The sequence below is a fragment of the Lepidochelys olivacea genome (genome assembly GCF_965140295.1).
Source record: "Lepidochelys olivacea isolate rLepOli2 genome assembly, chromosome: 4".
In the NCBI taxonomy this organism is placed as follows: domain Eukaryota; kingdom Metazoa; phylum Chordata; order Testudines; family Cheloniidae; genus Lepidochelys; species Lepidochelys olivacea.
In genome coordinates this window covers 141,015,724-141,035,239 of record NC_140414.1, presented here as the reverse complement: position 1 = coordinate 141,035,239, position 19,516 = coordinate 141,015,724, and the positions used below count along the sequence as shown (strand labels likewise).

General features: G+C 47.2%; 1 protein-coding gene across 3 annotated transcripts in view; it reads left to right on the top strand.

Moving 5' to 3' along the window:
• SMOX (spermine oxidase) overlaps positions 1-19,516 on the top strand; it is a 103,304-nt gene that overhangs the window by 51,464 nt on the left and 32,324 nt on the right. For 2 of the 3 annotated variants that reach the window (XM_084625602.1, XM_084625600.1), the window contains exons 2-3: positions 10,556-10,790; positions 19,262-19,488. In XM_084625602.1, the coding sequence (XP_084481728.1) occupies positions 10,583-10,790; positions 19,262-19,488 (435 nt within the window). In that variant the 5' untranslated portion in view covers positions 10,556-10,582. Of the gene's footprint in view, positions 1-10,555; positions 10,791-18,272; positions 18,350-19,261; positions 19,489-19,516 lie in introns of those variants that run through there. The other variant, XM_084625601.1, reaches the window with a different exon arrangement.

The window sequence follows — 19,516 nt, the reverse complement described above, 5'->3', positions numbered from 1 at the left end:
GAGGGCAACAAAAATGATTAGGGGACTGGAACACCTGACTTATGAGGAGAGGCCTGAGGGAACTGGGATTGTTTAGTCTGCAGAAGAGAAGAATGAGGGGGGATTTGATAGCTGCTTTCAAGTACCTGAAAGGGGGTTCCAAAGAGGATGGCTCTAGTCTGTTCTCAGTGGTGGCTGATGACAGAACAAGGAGTAATGGTCTCAAGTTGCAGTGGGGGAGGTTTAGGTTGGATATTAGGAAAAACTTTTTCACTCGGAGGGTGGTGAAGCACTGGAATGCGTTACCTAGGGAGGTGGTGGAATCTCCTTCCTTAGAAGTTTTTAAGGTCAGGCTTGACAAAGCCCTGGCTGGGATAATTTAGTTGGGGATTGGTCCTGCTTTGAGCAGAGGGTTGGACTAGATGACCTCCTGAGGTCCCTTCCAACCCTGATATTCTATGATTCTGTGAATAGTGTTGTTCACCGTGAAAGAGTATAGCTATTGTTATGTATAATGTATCTTTTAAAATACTTCACTCCCTTTTTTTCCCTCCAGCAGCTGCAAATGTTTCAAGCCTCCCTCCTCTGACCCAAAGGCTATCTCAGATAAGGCGGCGAAAAAACCGCACATGCGATGAAATGTTCTCTGAGCTCATGCAGTCGTCCAGCACTGACAGAGCTCAGCAGAATGTGTGGAGGGACACAATAGCAGAGTACAGGAAAGTGGCTGATGAATGTGAGGAGAGGTGGCGGCAGGAAGATCAGAGGAGGCATGAGGCAATGCTGGGGCTACTGCGGGAGGTTCATGAATGGCAGCAGGATCACAGACTGCCGCTGCAGCCCCTGTTTAACCGCCCTCCCTCCTCCCCGGTTTCCATAGCCTTGTCACCCAGACGCCCAAGAACGCGGGGTCGGGGGGAGGAGAGGCTCCGGGCACCCAACCACTCCACCCCAGTGGACAGCCCAAGTAAAAGAAGGCTGTCATTCAAGAAATTTTAAAGTGGCCTTTTCCTTCCCTCCCACCCTCCTCCCACACCCCACCAGGGCTACCTTGTGAGTTATCTCCCTATTTTTATAATCAAATAATAAAGAATACATGTTTTTTAAATGATAGTGACTTTATTTCCTTTGCAAGCAAGCTGTGATTGAAGTGGGCAGGGCGGGTGGCTTACAGGGAATTTAGAGGCAACCAAGGGGGTGGGTTTTCATCAAGGAGAAACAGACAGAAGTGTCACACAGTACCCTGGCCAGTCATGAAACTAGTTTTCAAAGCTTCTCTGATGCTCAGCGCTTCCTGCTGTGCTCCTCTAACCGCCCTGGTGTCTGGCTGCGCATATTCAGCAGCCAGACGATTTGCCTCAACCTCCCACCCCACCACAAACGTCTCCCCCTTACTCTCACAGAGATTCTGGAGCACACAGCAAGCAGCAATAACAATGGGAATATTGGTTTAGCTGAGGTCTAAGCTAGTCAGTAAACTACGCCAGTGACCCTTTAAATGTCCAAATGCACATTCTACCACCATTCTGCACTTGCTCAGCCTATAGTTGAACAGCTCCTTTCTACCATCCAGGGTGCCTGTGTACGGCTTCATGAGCCAGGGCATTAAGGGGTAGGCTGGGTCTCCAAGGATAACTATAGGCATTTCAACATCCCCAACAGTTATTTTCTGGTCTGGGAAGTAAATCCCTTCCTGCGGCCGTTTAAACAGACCAGAGTTCCTGAAGACGCGAGCGTCATGAACCTTTCCCGGCCATCCCACGTTGATGTTGGTGAAACATCCCTTGTGAGCCACCAGAGCTTGCAGCACCATTGAAAAGTGCCCCTTGCAGTCTATGTACTGGCTGCATCCGATGAAGTGAGCTGTGCTCACGAAAGCTTATGCTCAAATAAATGGGTTAGTCTCTAAGGTGCCACAAGTCCTCCTTTTCTTTTTGCGAATACAGACTAACACGGCTGCTACTCTGAAACCTCCCAAGATAGGGATATGGGTTCCATCTGTAGCCCCACCACAGTTAGGGAATCCCATTGCAGCAAAGCCACCTAGTATGACCGGCACATTTCCCAGAGTCACTACCTTTGATAGCAGCAGCTCAGTGATTGCGTTGGCTACTTGCATCACAGCAACCCCCACAATAGATTTGCCCATTCCAAATTGATTACCGACTGAGCGGTAGCTGTCTGGCTTTGCAAGCTTCCACAGGGCTATTGCCACTCGCTTGTGAACTGTGGGGGCTGCTCTCATCTTGGTATTCTTGCGCTTCAGGGCAGGGAAAAGCAAGTTACAAAGCTCCATGAAAGTGCCCTTACGCATGTGAAAGTTTTGGAGCCATTGGGAATCATCCCAAACCTGCAACACTATGCGGTCAAACCCGTCTGTGCTTGTTTCCCGGGCCCAGAATCGGCGTTCCACAGCATGAGCCTGCCCCAGTAACACCATGATCTCCAAATTGCTGGGGACTGTGGTTTTAGAGAAATCTGTGTTCATGTCTTCATCATCGCGCTTCCGTCACCTCCTCGCCTGGTTTTTCAGGAGCTGGTTCTGCATAAACTGCATGATAATGCTTGAGGTGAGCTGAACGGGCTCCATTCTTGCTGTGCTATGGCATTTGCTCGGGCGATCCAGGGAAAAGGGTGCGAAATGATTGTCTGCTGTTGCTTTCATGAAGGGAGGGCATGATGACATTTACCCATAACCACCCACGACAAATTTTTGGCCCCATCAGGCATTGGGAGCTCAGCCCAGAATTCCAGTGGGCAGCGTGGACTGCGGGAACTGTGGGATAGCTACCCATAGTGCACCGCTCGGAATGTCGACGCTTGCCACGGTACTGTGGACGCACACCGCTGAATTAATGTGCTTAGTGTTGACGCATGCACTCGACTTTATACAATCTGTTTCCAAAAATCGACTTCTGTAAAATTGGAGTACTTTCGTAGTGTAGACATGCTTTGTTGTCTTTCCCTTCCCTTATGTGGATAAGCTCTACTGGTAAGAGCATCTTTATACTGATGTAACTGTTCACATTAGGCATGTTGTACCCCTTTAACTATACCAGTATAGTTAGTGGTACATCTTTTGTGTGTAGAGAAGGCCTGTTTGTCTCCACTGTGAGGTTTATACACATTATAGCAATGAAGGGGTTCTTCCATTACTGTCGTAACTCCACCTCCCTACGCGATGGTAAGTTGGTCAAGGAAAGAATACTTCCCTTGACCTAGCTGTGTCTACACAGGGGATTAGGTTGGCATGGCTGTGGTGCTCAGCGGTGTGGATTTTTCACACCTCTGAGTGCCGTAGCTAAACGGACCTACATTTCAAGTGTAGACAAGGCATAAGAGTGGGTAAGAATTTGAATGGTAAGAAAAATGAGAAGCCCAAGATATGGGCCAAATGCTGAAGTCTTCAGTCAGGTTGAACTTCCGCTGAAGGAATGTTGAGCACAAAGTGCTCAGTGGGAGTCTGCTTGAGTAAAAGGGAGTATGGACTTCAGAATTTGATTGTAAGCTCTTCAGGACAGGGCAAGTCTTTTTGTTCTTTGTTTGTACAGCACCTCGCACAATGGGGTCCTGGTCCATGATTGGGGCTCCTGGGTGCTACACTGCTACTAACCACATCATGATAATTTGGCTTGCCTAAAATTAAACAGGTTGTGCTGTATTGTGCTCAGTTTATAATGACTATTTATTTGTATTTTGGCAGGCCCCATTATGCTAGACACTGTACAAAAAGAACAGAAGATAGTCCCTGCCCTGAAGGCCTTGTATTCTGAAAGATAAGACAGAGAAACAGAAATAAACAAGTAATTATTAATAGCTGTATTAATTATTTATAGAGGGACCAAATTAAGCTAGGTGCCTTCAAACAAATAAGACTTTGTCCCTGCCCAGAACTCTTACAACCTAAGACCCTGATCCTGCAACTGGATCATCTGCTTGGACTTCCCTCTTGCGTGCTGTCCTGCTGGAAGTCAAAAAGGCTATGCACAGGGGCAAGGGCCCACCCAAAGGGAACCAGGTGCAGGATCGGTTGCTGAACTGAGATGACCACTGGAGATAATCGTACAGGGAGTCCATAGGCGGTGAAGAGAGCAAGCATTGCAGTTACAAGCCCTTGAGTTTGCTTTGATGTTTCCATGCACGTCTTGGTGATGGATTTATTTTTGCAGACATGTGTCGGTACTTCTTGGAAGCAGAATCATGGCTTGTTTAACTCTGCGAAGCAGGAATAGAGAAGAGGGCAAGCGGTGAGGGGAGCTGAATGAAAGTAGGTGGGGTGGGTGAGGGAGTATGGAGTGGAGAAGCAGGTAGAGGAAGGCGAGCAGGGAAGTGCAGGTAATTAAAACCAGAATGGAGGCAGTAGTGGGTAGATGATGAGGCTAAGCGGAAGTGGGGAGATGGTGAAATTAAAGGCTCTGTCTTCCCTGCAGAAAAGTTGGGGGTTTTTACAGCAGGATAAAAATCCTAGTGGAGATGAGGCACTGCAGTTTGACTGGAAGGTGGCTGCGGGAGGTCAGCACTATACTTGCCTGGTTTACCTCGTGGTCAAACTACAGATGCCTTGTCTCCACTGGGATTTTATCGCAGGCTAGCTAATGTGCACTAGTTCTTTCATGGAAAAAACACTCCGCCGCCCCCCCCCCCTTTTTTTTTTGGCAGTGAAGACAAAACCTTAAAAGCCCAAACCTTGCAAACTTCTTTCAGTGTTGGAGTGAAGGGTGACACTTACACATTGGCTTGGGTGCTGTCTTGCAGCCTGGCAGATACTGAAGGTATTATGTCCAATAGACCCATGATTCATGCGCTCCTCTTTCTTACGAGCCCAACACACTGTATTAATTGACAGTGAAATAATGTGCAGTGTGGAATTATAGATTTTTATATAGTATCGTCATTTTACTGCATATTATGGTTTAGAAGCCTAGGATCCTATTATTTTAATTGTCTTCCCCTCTGTAAGTTGTATAGTAAAATTTGAGCAAGCTAAATAATGGTGGTTTCTACATTGTACATGACATATGAAATACCCTGTTATTGTCTCATCTGTCTAGACAGATCTTGTAAACCAAAATGAAAATGCTGAACAGAAAGGGAACCCACATGTTCTTTAAGTTTTTGGTGGCGTGAGAACATCCTTTTTATTAAGTTGAGAATGCTGTACTGGAGATCTGAGACAGTAGTTCCTGTTTAAAGCTTACAGTATTATAAACGGTAGAGGGGACTGTTCCATATCCAGGCCTTTATAACATACTCATCAATACAGTATCTGAGAGTTCCCACAGCTGGCATGGAGAAGATGATTGTTTGAAGAATTTTTAAAACTCATGTTGATTGCATTAAATCCTAAAATACATCACCATATTTTACCTGAGTGAAATAAAGTACTCAGTTTTAATTATAGTATAACCTTTATAACAGACGTTACTTTACACTTTGTGCTTTACACAATGGTAATTAAGCTTCAAACTACCTCTGTGAGACTTTTATAATCCCAGTTTGCAGACGGATAAACTGCAGGACAGGGAAGTGATATAATTTTCACACAATGATCCAGTGGCAGAACCCAAGGATCCTGGCTCCCTGTCCGTCTAGTATTTCAAAGAAATTAGGGCTGTCGATTAATCGCAATTAACTCAAAACAATTAATCGCACTGTAGAATAGAATACTAATTGAAATTTATTAAATATTTTTGGATGTTTTGCTACTTTTTCAAATATATTGATTTCAATTACAACACAGAATACAAAGTGCACAGTGCTCACTATACTTTATTATTTTTATTACTAATATTTGCACTCTAAAAATGATAAACAAAAGAAATAGTGTTTTTCAACTCACTGCATAAAAACACTCTTGTGCAGTGGTTCTCAAACTTTTGTACTGGTGACCCCTTTCATACAGCAAGCCTCTATATACATTAAAAACACCTTTTAATGTATTTAACACCATAATAAATGCTGGAGGCAAAGCGGGGTTTGGGTGGAGGCTGACAGCTCCTGACCCCCCATGTAATAACCTCGCGACCCCCTGTGGGGTCCCAACCCCCAGTTTGAGAACCCCTGCCCTAGTGCAGCCTCTTTATCACGAAAGTGCAGTTTAGAAATGTAGATTTTTTTGTTACATAACTGCACTTCAAAACAAAACAGTGTAACACTTTAGTGCCTACAAGTCCACTCAGTCCTACTTCTTGTTCACACAATTGCTAAGACAAACAAGTTTGTTTACATTTACTGGAGATAATGCTGCCTGCATCTTATTTAAAGTGTCACCTGAAAGTGAGAACAGGTGTTCATATGGCACTTTTGTAGCCGGCATTGCAAGGTATTTATGTGCCAGATATGCTAAACATTCATATGCCCTTCATGCTTCGTCCCCTATTCCAGAGGACGTGCTTCCATGCTGATGATGCTCGTAAAAAAAAAAAAAAGTGTTAATAAAATTTGTGACTGAACTCCCTGGGGGAGAATTGTATGTCTTCTGCTCTGTTTTGCCATATATTTCATGTTATAGTATGCCATATATAACATGTTATCGATGATGACCTAGCACATTTTGTTCGTTTTAAGAACACTTTCACGGCGGAATTGAAGGTACCAATGTGAGATTTCTAAAGATAGGTACAGCACAAGACCCAAGGTTTAAGTATCTGCAGTTCCTTCCAAAATCTGAGACGGATGAGGTGTGGAGCATGGTTTCAGAAGTCTTAAAAGAGCAACATTCTGATGTGGAAACTACAGAATCTGAACCACCAAAAAAGAAAATCAACCTTGTGCTGGTGACATCTGACTCAGATGATGAAAATGAACATGCATTGGTCCACACTGCTTTGGATTGTTATCGAGCAGAACCTGTCATCAGCATGGACGCATGTCCCCTGGAATGGTGGTTGAAGCATGGGACATATGAATCTTTAGTGCATCTGTCACGTAAATATCTTGCGACGCTGGCTACAGCAGTGCCATGCAAATGCCTGTTCTCACTTTCAGGTGACACTGGAAACAAGAAGTGGGCAGCATTATCTCCTGCAAATGTAAACAAACTTGTTTGTCTGAGCGATTGGCTGAACAAGAAGCAGGACTGAGTGGACTTGTAGGCTTTAAAGTTTTACATTGTTTTCTTTTTGAATGCAGTTTTTTTGTATATAATTTGTAAGTTCAACTTTCATGATAAAGAGATTGCACTACAGTACTTGTAATGGGGGAACTGAAAAATACTATTTCTTTTGTTTTTTACAGTGCAAATATTTGTAATAAAAATAAATATAAAGTGAGCACTGTATACTTGTATTCTCTGTTGTAATTGAGATCAATATATTTGAAAATGTAGGAGACATCAAAAATATTTAAATAAATGGCATTCTATTTTTGTTTAACGGCGCGATTAATCACACAATACATCTTTTTAATCTCTTGACAGCTCTAAAAGAACCAAAAGTGTCTGACTTCCTACCTTGAGCAGTGTAAGATTCTTGAATTTGTTTGTTTGGAATTGGTAGGAATGGATCCTTGATTGATTTTACAGGCCACTGGTGCCCATTGGAACAGCAGGAATTGAGAAATCTATGAGACACCTTCCATCGGGAGGTGGGTGAAAAAGAAATGAGGTATGGGTGAGGGATTGGTGTTGAGGGGAAGGGGAGACACGCCATGATAAGAAGCCCAGTCCCCCTATTACTTACAAATAGTGAGAAAGGGGTCGGTGCTGTTATGTTTACCCGGGTGCTGTCTATAGATCCCGTTTACAGGGTGTGCATGTGCTTCATCTTTCATATCAGCCTCTGGCTCCTAAGTATCTAAAACCTGAAGCTGTAACCTACCCCCAGCTGCTGAAAGAAAGGAGTTTTGTGTCTTCGCCCTACTCAAGAGCTTGTATGCAAAACGAAGGAAAGAGTTCTCTGCTACTCCTTCAGCCTCCGATGTTCGGCTCCAACTTCCCCATAAATAACTCCAGTGCACACTCCTGCTTGCCCATAGCCAGCAACAGTGGCCAATAGGTTCTAAATAACAGCAATGAAATTGACTAGAGTCTTGTTAATTAAACATTGCCGCTTAGAAATGCGTCCACACCATGAAGACTACAATCTTTTGCTGGTGTACTGATGTTGGTCAGGGGCGTGAAGAGGTGTGATTTGTGGCAGTGTGACAGGCGTTGGTCGGTCCTCTGAGCCCCTAGGGGCGATGGAGAGCTATGGTCTCCGGGGCAGGCCTCAGCCACACCTTCCGGGTGCTGGGGAATTAGCGGGGAAGGTGTGCCGGCACGAGTCAGTAGCGCGCCCCTCGGGCAGGGGAGCGCCGGGGTAGGGGAACGCAGGCCCACCCAACTCCACTGCCTTCCAGCCCAGGGCCCCGACAGTGGCGGGAGGCGAAAGTCCCACCGCTGGGTCAGCGGGGCCGTCTGTGCCCGCTGACCAAACACACTCACCCCACGGTGTAGTTCGGCCCCTGGGCTAGTTCCTACCCGGTCTCTCAGGCGGGTCGCTCCGGTCCCTCCATCTCCCCCGGGTATTCCGCTGCGGGCCGCTCCGGTCCCTCCATCTCCCCCAGGTATTCCGCTGCGGGCCGCTCCGGTCCCTCCATCTCCCCCAGGTATTCCGCTGCGGGCCGCTCCGGTCCCTCCATCTCCCCCAGGTATTCCGCTGCGGGCCGCTCCGGTCCCTCCATCTCCCCCGGGTATTCCGCTGCGGGCCGCTCCGGTCCCTCCATCTCCCCCGGGTATTCCGCTGCGGGCCGCTCCGGTCCCTCCATCTCCCCCGGGTATTCCGCTGCGGGCCGCTCCGGTCCCTCCATCTCCCCCGGGTATTCCGCTGCGGGCCGCTCCGGTCCCTCCATCTCCCCCGGGTATTCCGCTGCGGGCCGCTCCGGTCCCTCCATCTCCCCCGGGTATTCCGCTGCGGGCCGCTCCGGTCCCTCCATCTCCCCCGGGTATTCCGCTGCGGGCCGCTCCGGTCCCTCCATCTCCCCCGGGTATTCCGCTGCGGGCCAACCCCGCTCCCCCTCGGTATCGGACTCCCGCTGGCCCGGGCTGCAGTCAGGCCCCTCCAGGTCCTCTGGGTATTCAGCGGCGGGCAGCCCTGGTTGCCACAGGCCTTCCTCCTGGTCAGGCTCCTCCTTGCCCAGGGCTTCGCCTGGGTCAGCAGCAGGATCGCGAGGGAACAGCCTGTGTCTGTCTCCCTCCCTGGTGCTCTCTTCACTGGGCAGAGGGCCCCGCCCTTTGTACTTCCTGTCCCACCCTTCCCCTTCCGGGGATTGGTGGAAGCTTGGCCTGGCCCCGCCCACTCAGGCTGCAAGGGTGGCTCTTTACCCTCTGGTTCGGAGGGGAGCCACCCTGGCTCCCTACAGGCAGACATAGCAGTGCTGGGAAAAGCCTTTAGTGTAGATGCAGATAGACTGGTAAAACTGTCCTTTTACTGTTATAGCTTATTATGCTTAGGGGGACTGGAATGAATTATACTGGCACAAGCATTGGTTTGATGGTGTAAGCTGTGTCCATACTAGGGTGACGAGATGTCCTGATTTTATAGGGACAGGCCCAATATTTGGGGCTTTTTCTTTTATAGGCACCTCTGACCCCCGTATCCCGTCCTGATTTTTCACACTTGCTATCTGGTCACCCTAGTCCACGCTAGGAGTGCTTTGCTGGTATAGTATAGCTATACTGGCAAAGGATTCCAAGTATAAACCTGGCTGAAGTTGCACCAATTTCAAACCAGTTTCTAAACTGATTTAAAATGGCACAGTTTTAAGAAATAGCATCTGGATGCTAGATGGATGCAGTTTTGCTATTTATACCACCGTTTACATGACTGCTGAACTTGGACCATCATCTGTCTTCTCCATATCTGATCTCTGCATACTGCACAGAGGTGGAGAAGTTTAGTTAATATGTGCAAAGTGCTTTGAGATCCTCAAAGGAATGGTACCTCAGAAGTGAAAAGTAGTGTGACTGTTTTGTGATCATTAGTGCATTTAGTCACATTTCTTAACAATGCAATAATCAAATAGCCCTCTAACGAGCAAACCCGAGATTCTCCTCCCCACCTGCACTTTCCGTTCAGCTATTGGTTTGATATCTGGTCTTTCTGCTTTGAGCTAAGTCCCATTTACCTAGTATCATATTTATATGATCTAAAGCTTATGCTTTGTGGTTGCCACAGAAGCAGAATAAAGTTACATTACTTCTTTGAACAGCTAGTTGTCACAGGGTGTGTGTTTTTTCTCTACCACAAAATTGCCACCTCAGTAGGTTATATAAAGAGACAGGAGGTCAGAAATCCTATGAATTTGCTGGAAATTGTTACATGGTTACAATGTAGAGGGTGGAGACTGCAGTAGGTTCAACTATTGATGCTCCAGAGTCGAGACCAGAAACTCTTACATTCCAGGCTGATCTTTGTTGCCCTTTCTGTGGTTCCCATTTGAAAGGACTTGTTCTAGTTCATAGGTTGACTTTCTTTTCTGCTAGTCATATATCTAGAGGCACCCCCAAATTTGCTTCTGTGCTGAGAGAAGAAATCTTCGTGAAGCGTGGAGAGTTGTTGGCTTAGTTCCTTGAACCTATTTGTTTGCTTTTCCTTAGATTCCTTAGAAGGAGAGCTTGGACGGCATGCAAAGTTGTGAAACATCTTCAGACAGCACTGATGATCCTCTTAGTAGTGGCCTACGGAGAAAACGACAGCCTCGAATAGTAGTTATTGGTGCTGGCCTTGCGGGCCTGTCAGCTACAAAATCTCTCCTGGAAAACGGTTTCACGGATGTAACAATCCTTGAAGCATCTGACAGAATTGGAGGCAGAGTGCAAAGCGTCAGACTTGGTAAGGAAAATGTTTTTGTACCGTTGTATCAGACTCTCTCGTCTCACACTTCCGGCAAGATTTTGTATTATTACGAGGGTTAATTTGTTAGATATCCTCTTTAAGCTATTTCCTGGTCATTTGCACCTGCAAATGGGTATTTTAGCATGCAATTACCCGGCTTCTGGGTGTAATGGGTTATTGTTCATGTGTGGGGCACAGAGCTTCCCAAGCACTCAGAGCTTTAGATGAAAAGCTCTGCAGAAGTGTAAAGTATTATTGTGAAGTGAAGGTGTTGGTGATCAATTGGCTTTATAAACAGAGTTCAGCGTGGCTGAGGGTGGGGAAGGGTATTTTTCTCCAGTAACTTGAATGTGTGAACTAGGAAGTCCCATCCTCCCCAGACCAGCCAGGACTAGCAGCTGAGCCTGGCACAGGGTAGGGAGCCGGGTCTTCCCCAGTCCCACCCCTTACCCCACAGTGATTTACCTCTCTGCTGGCTGCCCTGGGCACCTGAAACATACTGCTGGGGAGAGTTGCATGACCGCTTCTGTGGCTTCCCTTTGCTGCCCCGTCAGAAAGTCATTTTAATACAGGGAGGCAAAGAAATCTGCGGGGGACATACATTCTGCGCGTGCAGAGTGGCACAGAATTCCCCGACAGGAGTAACATTAACACTACCAACTGCCCTGTCTTCATTAGGCATTTGCTTCACATTACTCACCATGAATTAGCTAACGTGGGATAGGAATACGAATTCTAATCTGATCTCATCCCAGCCCAGGTAGACGGACATGCACTAGCTCTACTCCAGCTAGCATGCTAAAAGTAGCAGCATGGATGGTGTGGCTTGGACGGCAGCCCAGGCTAGCCACCTGAGTGCCAAGCCAGGGGGTCAGGTAGCCTTGCCCTCAGGTGACTAGCTCGTGCCGCAATGTCCACACTGCTATTTTTAGTGTTCTAGCTCAGGCAGAGGTAGCGTGTCTGTCTGCTCGGCCTGGGTGATTCACTCCCAGCTGCAGTGTATGTGTACCCCAAGATACCTACGTTCTGTGGTCAGCAGATTACTGAATGTTCTTAGCCAAGAGCAAAGGTTGGATGCCATAGGAGAAAACTTCCTCTTCCCCTGCACAGCATCTGGGGCTGGGTCAGACCCTCCCCCAGCTGCAGGAAGCTCTGTAAACTACACCCCACCACTTCCTGTACCCATTGCTCTTCAGCTGCAGGGGGAGGGATCCCTGTACAGCTGCTGCTCCCCCATCCACCCAACCTCCATGCATCTGGACCCCCTCATACCCAGATCCTCCCGTCGATCCTCACCCCCTGCGTTCAGAACCTCCCTGATAAGCCCCACTTGCCCTGCACCTGAACCATCCCGATGAGCCACCGCATCTAGATCCCCACCGCACTGAGCCCCAATCAGTTGCACCTGGATTCCCACCCCACTGAGCCCCACCCCCGAACAACTGGACCCCCCACTGAGTTCCCTAAACCCAGACCCCCTGCCTAGCTCTATCCCCCACACACACAGACCCCCCCACCGGCTGAGCCCCAACCACCTTCACCTGGACCCCCCTGCAGAGTCCCATTACCATTGTGCCCAAAAACCCCCAACAAGGCCCTGTGCATCCAGATCCCCCCACTGAGCCTCCTGCACCCTGATTGTCCCACACAGAACCCTCTCAATCCACACCTGGATCCCCCCACACTAAGCCCCTTCACACTTGGATCCTGCCTGTCCACACCTGGTGCAACTGGCATGGAGGGGGGTGGTGTTCCTGGGGCAGGTCCAGTCCTCATGCTGTGTCAGGGTTGGGTGCAGCCTCACTGATGAGTCCGTTTCCCAGGGGTGGGGGTGCTGCAGGATGGTCTCCCACCTTCGTGCAACCAGTGGCCTGTGCTTCCCAATGCCATGCTGGAGCCTCCACATTTATTCAACAAATAAAATTTGCAGAATTTTAAAATATCTTGCGCAGAATTTTTAATTTTTTGGTGCAAAATGCCCCCAGGAGTATAAGGTGTATTAGCTAGTTGAGGTAAACCTTAGGCTCCAAATTGCCTGTCTTCACTAGGATTTTTCCTTATGTTAGTTACCATGTGTTAGCTAACATGAGGCAAGAACACCCCTTTCTTCCTAGAGAAGGCAAGGCTACAGAGTAACATAGTGAACAGGGAAGGCAAAATTAGGCCCTATATTAGTACAGTACAAAAAATTCCACAGGGAAAATATTGGCCCTTTAATATTCCAGACCTTTAACACTCCCCTCCACTCACATGCATGATCAAGGATATCTTGGACACAGCGCACAGGGAGTAAATGACACATTTCCCATTCTAATCTCTGTGCCAAGTCTCGCCAGCATTTGAAGTGCCCTATTCAGACTCCAGAGTTTAGATTTGTCAAATAGCCTTTTCATTCATTTCCCTTCTGAAAGGTCACAGGCACTCATGTTTATTTACTGTGGTGAGTTTATAGAGTAAAATACAGTAAGTGACGTAAGGCCGGGCTAAATAAAGTGAAAGAAGACCAGCTAGAGGCCCAAGTTAATGAATACAGAGAACCTGGTCAAAAATTAAACAAGTTAGTTGGCATTAGGGAGGTGATTCCATAAGACCCACGAGGTTCATTTACCTACTGGTAGCACAGAATGTACCTTCTTGTCTAATGTAGATGCACCTGTGAGTATCCCCTTTGCTTCTGTACAGGAGCAAGGCTGCCAGATTCTGGCTCAGAGGGCCTTTCATCTCCGGATCTCCAGTCTCTTTGAAAACATTCCTCATGGTTTAAATATTCAAAGCCACATCCTTAGCTGGTATAAACTGGTTTAGGTTTGACTTCACTGGAGTCACGCCTGTGTGTACCAGCTGGTGATCTGGCCCTCTGTATTTGAGGGCATATTGTTCCTGGTGGAGGGTTCTTGGCTGTTGAATTCTTTGCTACTGGTGATCAGGAGTAGCTCAAGTTTTCCTCCTATTAGGTCAGCTTGCAAGGCCTTTATACGCAGCCCCTCCTCCTCAGTGACAAAGCGCAGGCGTGGCCTAGTGATCTCTTCCTTGGGGTATGTCTTCACTGCAGAGGTAACTCAGTGTTTACTTTAGTGTTGCCCCTAACCCCCCTCGTGTCCACACACAAAGCCCTCTCATCCGAGGTTGGTAGTTCTTTAAACCTGGGCTAGCTGGCCTGACTGGAGGTGTAGGCTAGAACTTGGGTACCACTTTCACTTGAGCGGGTAGCCCACCCATTTGACAATGAGGATGCAAGCTAAACCATTCAATTGCTGATAGTCCTCCAGTGCCTTCCCACAATTCCCCTCATGTTCTCTGAAGCACAGACAAGTTTTTCCATAAGTCCATTGGGAAAGAATCAGAGCAGCTCAGCTTTCTGCAGCACAAAAACTCATGGGATATGCCCCCTGAAGTCCTAGTGACACATGCAGGGGAGCATAGCACCAGTTAGGACACAGGCTTTGCAGTGTGTTTGCTCGCACCTGGGCTAGGCTAAGCTGTGTGCATAGATCCGGGTGCTGATAACTCAGGTAATCTGCAGTGAAGACATACCCTTGAAGACAGTTACTTAAGGTCTAAATTCAGATACCCTTACTTAGTAGCTGCAGTTCCAATGAGACCACTCATGGAGTTAGTTGCAACTCAACATAGACAAGTTTTTCAGAATTCCACTCAGGGCAATAACAAAGAAGAGGTGGAGTGTTCTGCTTTGATTATATATATATGGCTTCTGCATTGGTCTGATATACACATAGTAACAGTCAGGTGCTGCATCACAGTGGTGCATGGGAAATACATATTATAGCTAAATATGTATGTTAATGGGAGCAGCAGACCTATTTTATGAGGACTGTATACTATTCGCTTACTAAGGACTTGTCTACACTTACCAGGGGATCGACGCTCGGCCATCAGTGCATCGGCAGTTGATTTAGCAGGTCTAGTGAAGACCTGCTAAATCAACTGCAGATCGCTCTCCCGTCGACTCCTGTACTCCACCAGATCGAGAAGAGTAAGGGGAATTGAGTAAGGGAGAGCGTTTCCTGTCAACATCCCATAGTATGGACCCCGCAGTAAGTAGGTATAAGCTACACAGCGACTTGAGTTATGCTAGTCACGTAACTCAAATTGTGTAGCTTAGATCGGTTTTTCCCTGTAGTGTAGACAAGGCCTTATTCAAATGAGATTGGTATTGGAACTACTTGATTTTTCAAGCCCTGAAGGGCCCTGGAACTAAATGGAGTATCTGTGTAAAAGAATATAATTAACTGTGTAAAATTATCTGTGTAAAAGAATATGATTAACTTCACACTTCTAAAGAATTTATCATGCCACTTACTTCAGGAAATAACTGGCTTATCTGCTTTGAGTAATGTCAGTTAATGAGTTTCTAAATATACAGGTGAGCTAGACTATTTTTAGTTTCCCTGTACGGTATTTAATTACATTCCTCACAACGCCTCCTCACAGGAGAAAATGAAAGGAAATGGCTTTTCCTTTTTTGTTTGTGCTGTGACAGTAAAATTTGGTAAAAATAAAGAAGAATATGCTAGTATTTTGTGCTACTTTAAAAAATGCTGATGATTGAAAGAAAAAGAGCAAGATTCTATTTGGAAGTCAGTATTAATGCCAATTCATACTAGTGGAATGGGGACCACAGACTGACCTACATGTTTTATATACTATTCCTGCTAATAATCTTGTATGCTATGGATTGTATGAAGATCCCAGGTAATAAGATCACTGTCACTTCAAACCTGAAATATTTATGAGCACTGTACCATTGACTGCTGGTCTGAATCATTTCCACCAGACTGCATGCTCTATGGGTATGTTCAGAAGTTGCAATGCCTTAAATATTAACACATTTAGGCCCTGATTTTGCAAAGACTTGAGCACATGCTTTATGTGCCCATGTAAGTCTTTGCACATTCAGAGCCTTGACGGATAACTTCCACTGGCACTTTATTTCCTTTTGAAATTGTTCTTGGCTTGGAAAACCAAATGTCTGGGGGTTTGCTTTGAAATAGTGACTCATTTGTACAACTTGATAGCATCACTTCTAACAGTGAACCCACTGTAAATGTTAGCATACTTGGAATGGCATTTTTCAGAGTAGCAGCCGTGTTAGTCTGTATTCGCAAAAAGAAAAGGAGGACTTGTGGCACCTTAGAGACTAACTCTAAGGTGCCACAAGTACTCCTTTTTTTTTTTGGAATGGCTTTATGACTGAATTTACATGTTAAGCACTATGTGATGGTGTAATCCAGCGGTTCTCAAACTGTGGGTGGGGACCCCAAAGTGGGTCACGACCAGTGATGAGCTGCCAAAATCTTAACAACGGGTTCCCTCCTCACCCCACGAGGGGGTCATTGCCCACCCCCACCGCCCGGGATTCCTGTCCCATCCAGCCTCCCAGCGTTCCCTGATGCCTGCCCCCCCTGGACTCCTGCCCCATCCACCCCCCTCCCCTGTCCCCTGACTGCCCCCAGAACCGGGCAGGAGGGTCTTGTAGGCCATCATAGTGGGTGCCCACCCCACCCCTAAGAGCCAGAGGTACCTGCCAGGGGGCGAGGTGAGGAGTCCCGGAGGTGCTTACCTGGGGCAGCTCCCAGGAAGCATCCAGCGGGTCCCTCTGGTTCCTAGGGGCAGGGGAGCGTAGCTAGGAGGGGAGCGGCTGCTCCCCCACTGATCACATCAAAAGTGGCACCTTAGACGCCGACTCCCTGGGTGCTCTGGGGCTGGAGCACCCACTGGGAAAATTGGTGGATGCAGAGCATCCACTGGCAGCTCCCCACCCTGCGCCTGGCCCCAGATCACCTCCGCTCCGCCTGTGCCTCCTCCCCTGAAAGCACCGCTCCGCTCTGCTTCTCTGCACCCCCCCCCGGCTTCCCACGAATCAACTGTTCAGTGGGAAGCCGGGGCAGGCTGAGAAGCAGGCAGCGGCTTCCCGCTCAGGCCCAGGGAGGTGGAGGTGAGCTGGGGCGGGGAGTGGTTCCCCTGCGGGGGCCCCCCCCCAGGTTACCTGCTGCGGCGTGGGCGGCCCCCCTCGCACCCCCCTGCCCCAGCTCACCTGTGCATCCCTGGGCCTGAGCAGGAAGCCAGCTGATTCGCGGGAAGCCTGGGGGGGCGGAGAAGTAGAGTGGGGAGGCGAATTCAGAGGAGGAGGCGGAGGTGGAGCGGAGGTGAGCTGGGGGTGGGGTGGGGAGCTGCCACCCACCAAATTTTCACCTTGAGTGCTCCAGGCCTGGAGCACCTATGGAGTCGGTGCCTAAGGCGCCACTTTTGGCCAGTTAAATTTAGAAGCCCTTTTAGAACTGGTTGTCCCTCGTGGAACAACCGGTTCTAAAAGGACTTCTAAATTTAACAACCTGTTCTAGCTCACCACTGGTCGTGACCCCATTTTAATGGGGTCACCAGGGCTGGCATTAGACTTGCTAGGGCCTGGGGCTGAAGCTGAAACCCAAGCCCCACCACCCGGGGCCAAAGCCCTACCCCCACCGCCTGGTGCAGTGGTGGAGCTCAGGTTACAGGCCCCTTGCCCGGGGCTGAAGCCCTTGGGCTGCACTTTGGCCCTCCTACTCGGGGCAGTGGGGCTGGGCTTTGGCTTTGCCCCTGAACCCCACCTGGGACAGTGGGGCTCGGGCGAGCTCAGGCTTCAGTTCCCTGTCCTGGAGTTGTGTAGTAATTTTTGTTGTCAGGAGGGTGTTGCGGTGCAGTGATGTTTGAGAACCCCTGGTGTAATCAATTGCACGATTCTTATCTTCTTCAGTAGGAAGTTATTGAGAGTGAAAACATCTAGGCTAGTAGCTAACCTGCTAATTCCTAATAAAATGTCCACGGAAACTGCAGGACATGCTGCATTGCATGGGGTTGACCATGATATTAAAGGGACAGTGTTGGGTCAAATTTAGTGCAAACTTTTGTTTTTGTACAAGTGAGCTATTACAAACCCTAACTGTAATAAGAAATAATCCCATAAATTAAGATAAAATCCTCTAGAAATAGTGTTTCTTTTTAACCTAATAAATATCCCCCTGTGTTGTTATCAGCTTAAATTTTACAGAATTGGGCTAATACGTGAGAGTCTGAGGGCAAAACTGATGAGACCTAGACTATAGAGAACCGTGTAACTGACCAATCAGTTTGCATTGTCCAAACTGAGAAATGCAAAAAGCAAACAAACAGCACAGGTAGTGAAAAATAAATGATATTTTTTAATGTGACAGTGCATCTTTTTAAAGAAATCTTTCAAAGGCACAAATAATAAAATATGATCTAATTTTACCTTATGGATATGCAGGTAGCTTGAGTCCTTTTGGTAAACAACACACATTTTTAATTGCAGAAGAAAGCTTTCCTGCATGCTAAAGTAAGCAGCCTCAGGCTGCCATTACAGGACAGTCTCAGTCTTTCCTGAATTCGTCTGCTTTAGTGGAACAGATGCCTTTTTGCTCTGTACTTGAATAACAATCACCTTCCCTCCCCTTCCCTCAGACTAAATTTGATGTTTGAAGGCTTTGGGTGGCCTACCGATGCTCTTATTCTTTCCCTACCACTTCTTCAATATTTATGTAAGTATTCATTTATATTCTGTTTGCAGTTGTACAGTACAGATAGCCAACTCCTCTTTTCGTCCCCTAACCCCTCACACTTTCTGAGCAAGAGAGATCAATACACCCTCTGGTGCACTAAATTCTAATGATGTTCGTAGGACAGACACCATTGAATTCTGCTGTTACACTGCTCAGAATCCGATACCAGGATATATAAAATACTCACATAGCTCTTTTGAAGATATAAAGCACTGTACAGAGGTCCTTCTAGCATCCTTGTGGTAGGTAAACGAATAGTATTCCTATTTTATAGGTGGGAAGGATGAAGTAGAGAGGCTAAGTGGCACCTGTTGAGCTAGTGACAATCATGGATTAGGACCTGGAGTTAGGGCTTCTGCATTGTTCTTGAACTATTAGAGACCATTGCTGCTGCATACCTTGGAATCTCTTTAGGGAGCACCCTTCTTGTGATTGATCCCCTTTTGTAGCACTGTATGACACTTGTTGTGCAGAGACCTAGGATAAACAAACATTAGTATGACACTTAAACCTGTCCTTAAGTGAAAGCACTTCTTCAATTCTTCAGGTTTCAGAGTAACAGCCGTGTTAGTCTGTATTCGCAAAAAGAAAAGGAGTACTAGTGGCACCTTAGAGACTAACCAATTTATTTGAGCATAAGCTTCCGATGCAGTGAGCTGTAGCTCACGAAAGCTCATGCTCAAATAAATTGGTTAGTCTCTAAGGTGCCACTAGTACTCCTTTTCTTTCTTCAATTCTTCAGTGTTGTTTTTTTGGTGATGTGGCATCATTGGGTAAATGTTCTATTTGTGCTTTATTTACTGCTCTTCATGTGTAGACTGGGGTGTGACATACAACATCTCTTTTTAAACGAGTTCATCGTATTGGTCTAATTGGATTGTTCCCCCCTAGAGAACGCCACTTTTGAACTGGGAGCTACGTGGATCCATGGTTCAAATGGAAACCCAGTCTATCATCTAGCAGAAGACAATGGCTTACTTGAAGAGACTACTGATGGTGAGAGAAGCGTTGGCCGTATCAGTCTTTACTCCAAGAATGGGGTGGCTTATCACCTTACCAACAATGGGCAGAGGATTCCGAAAGATGTGGTTGAAGAATTCAGTGATTTATACAACGAGGTTGGTATTTAGCAGTCCCTTCCAGTTG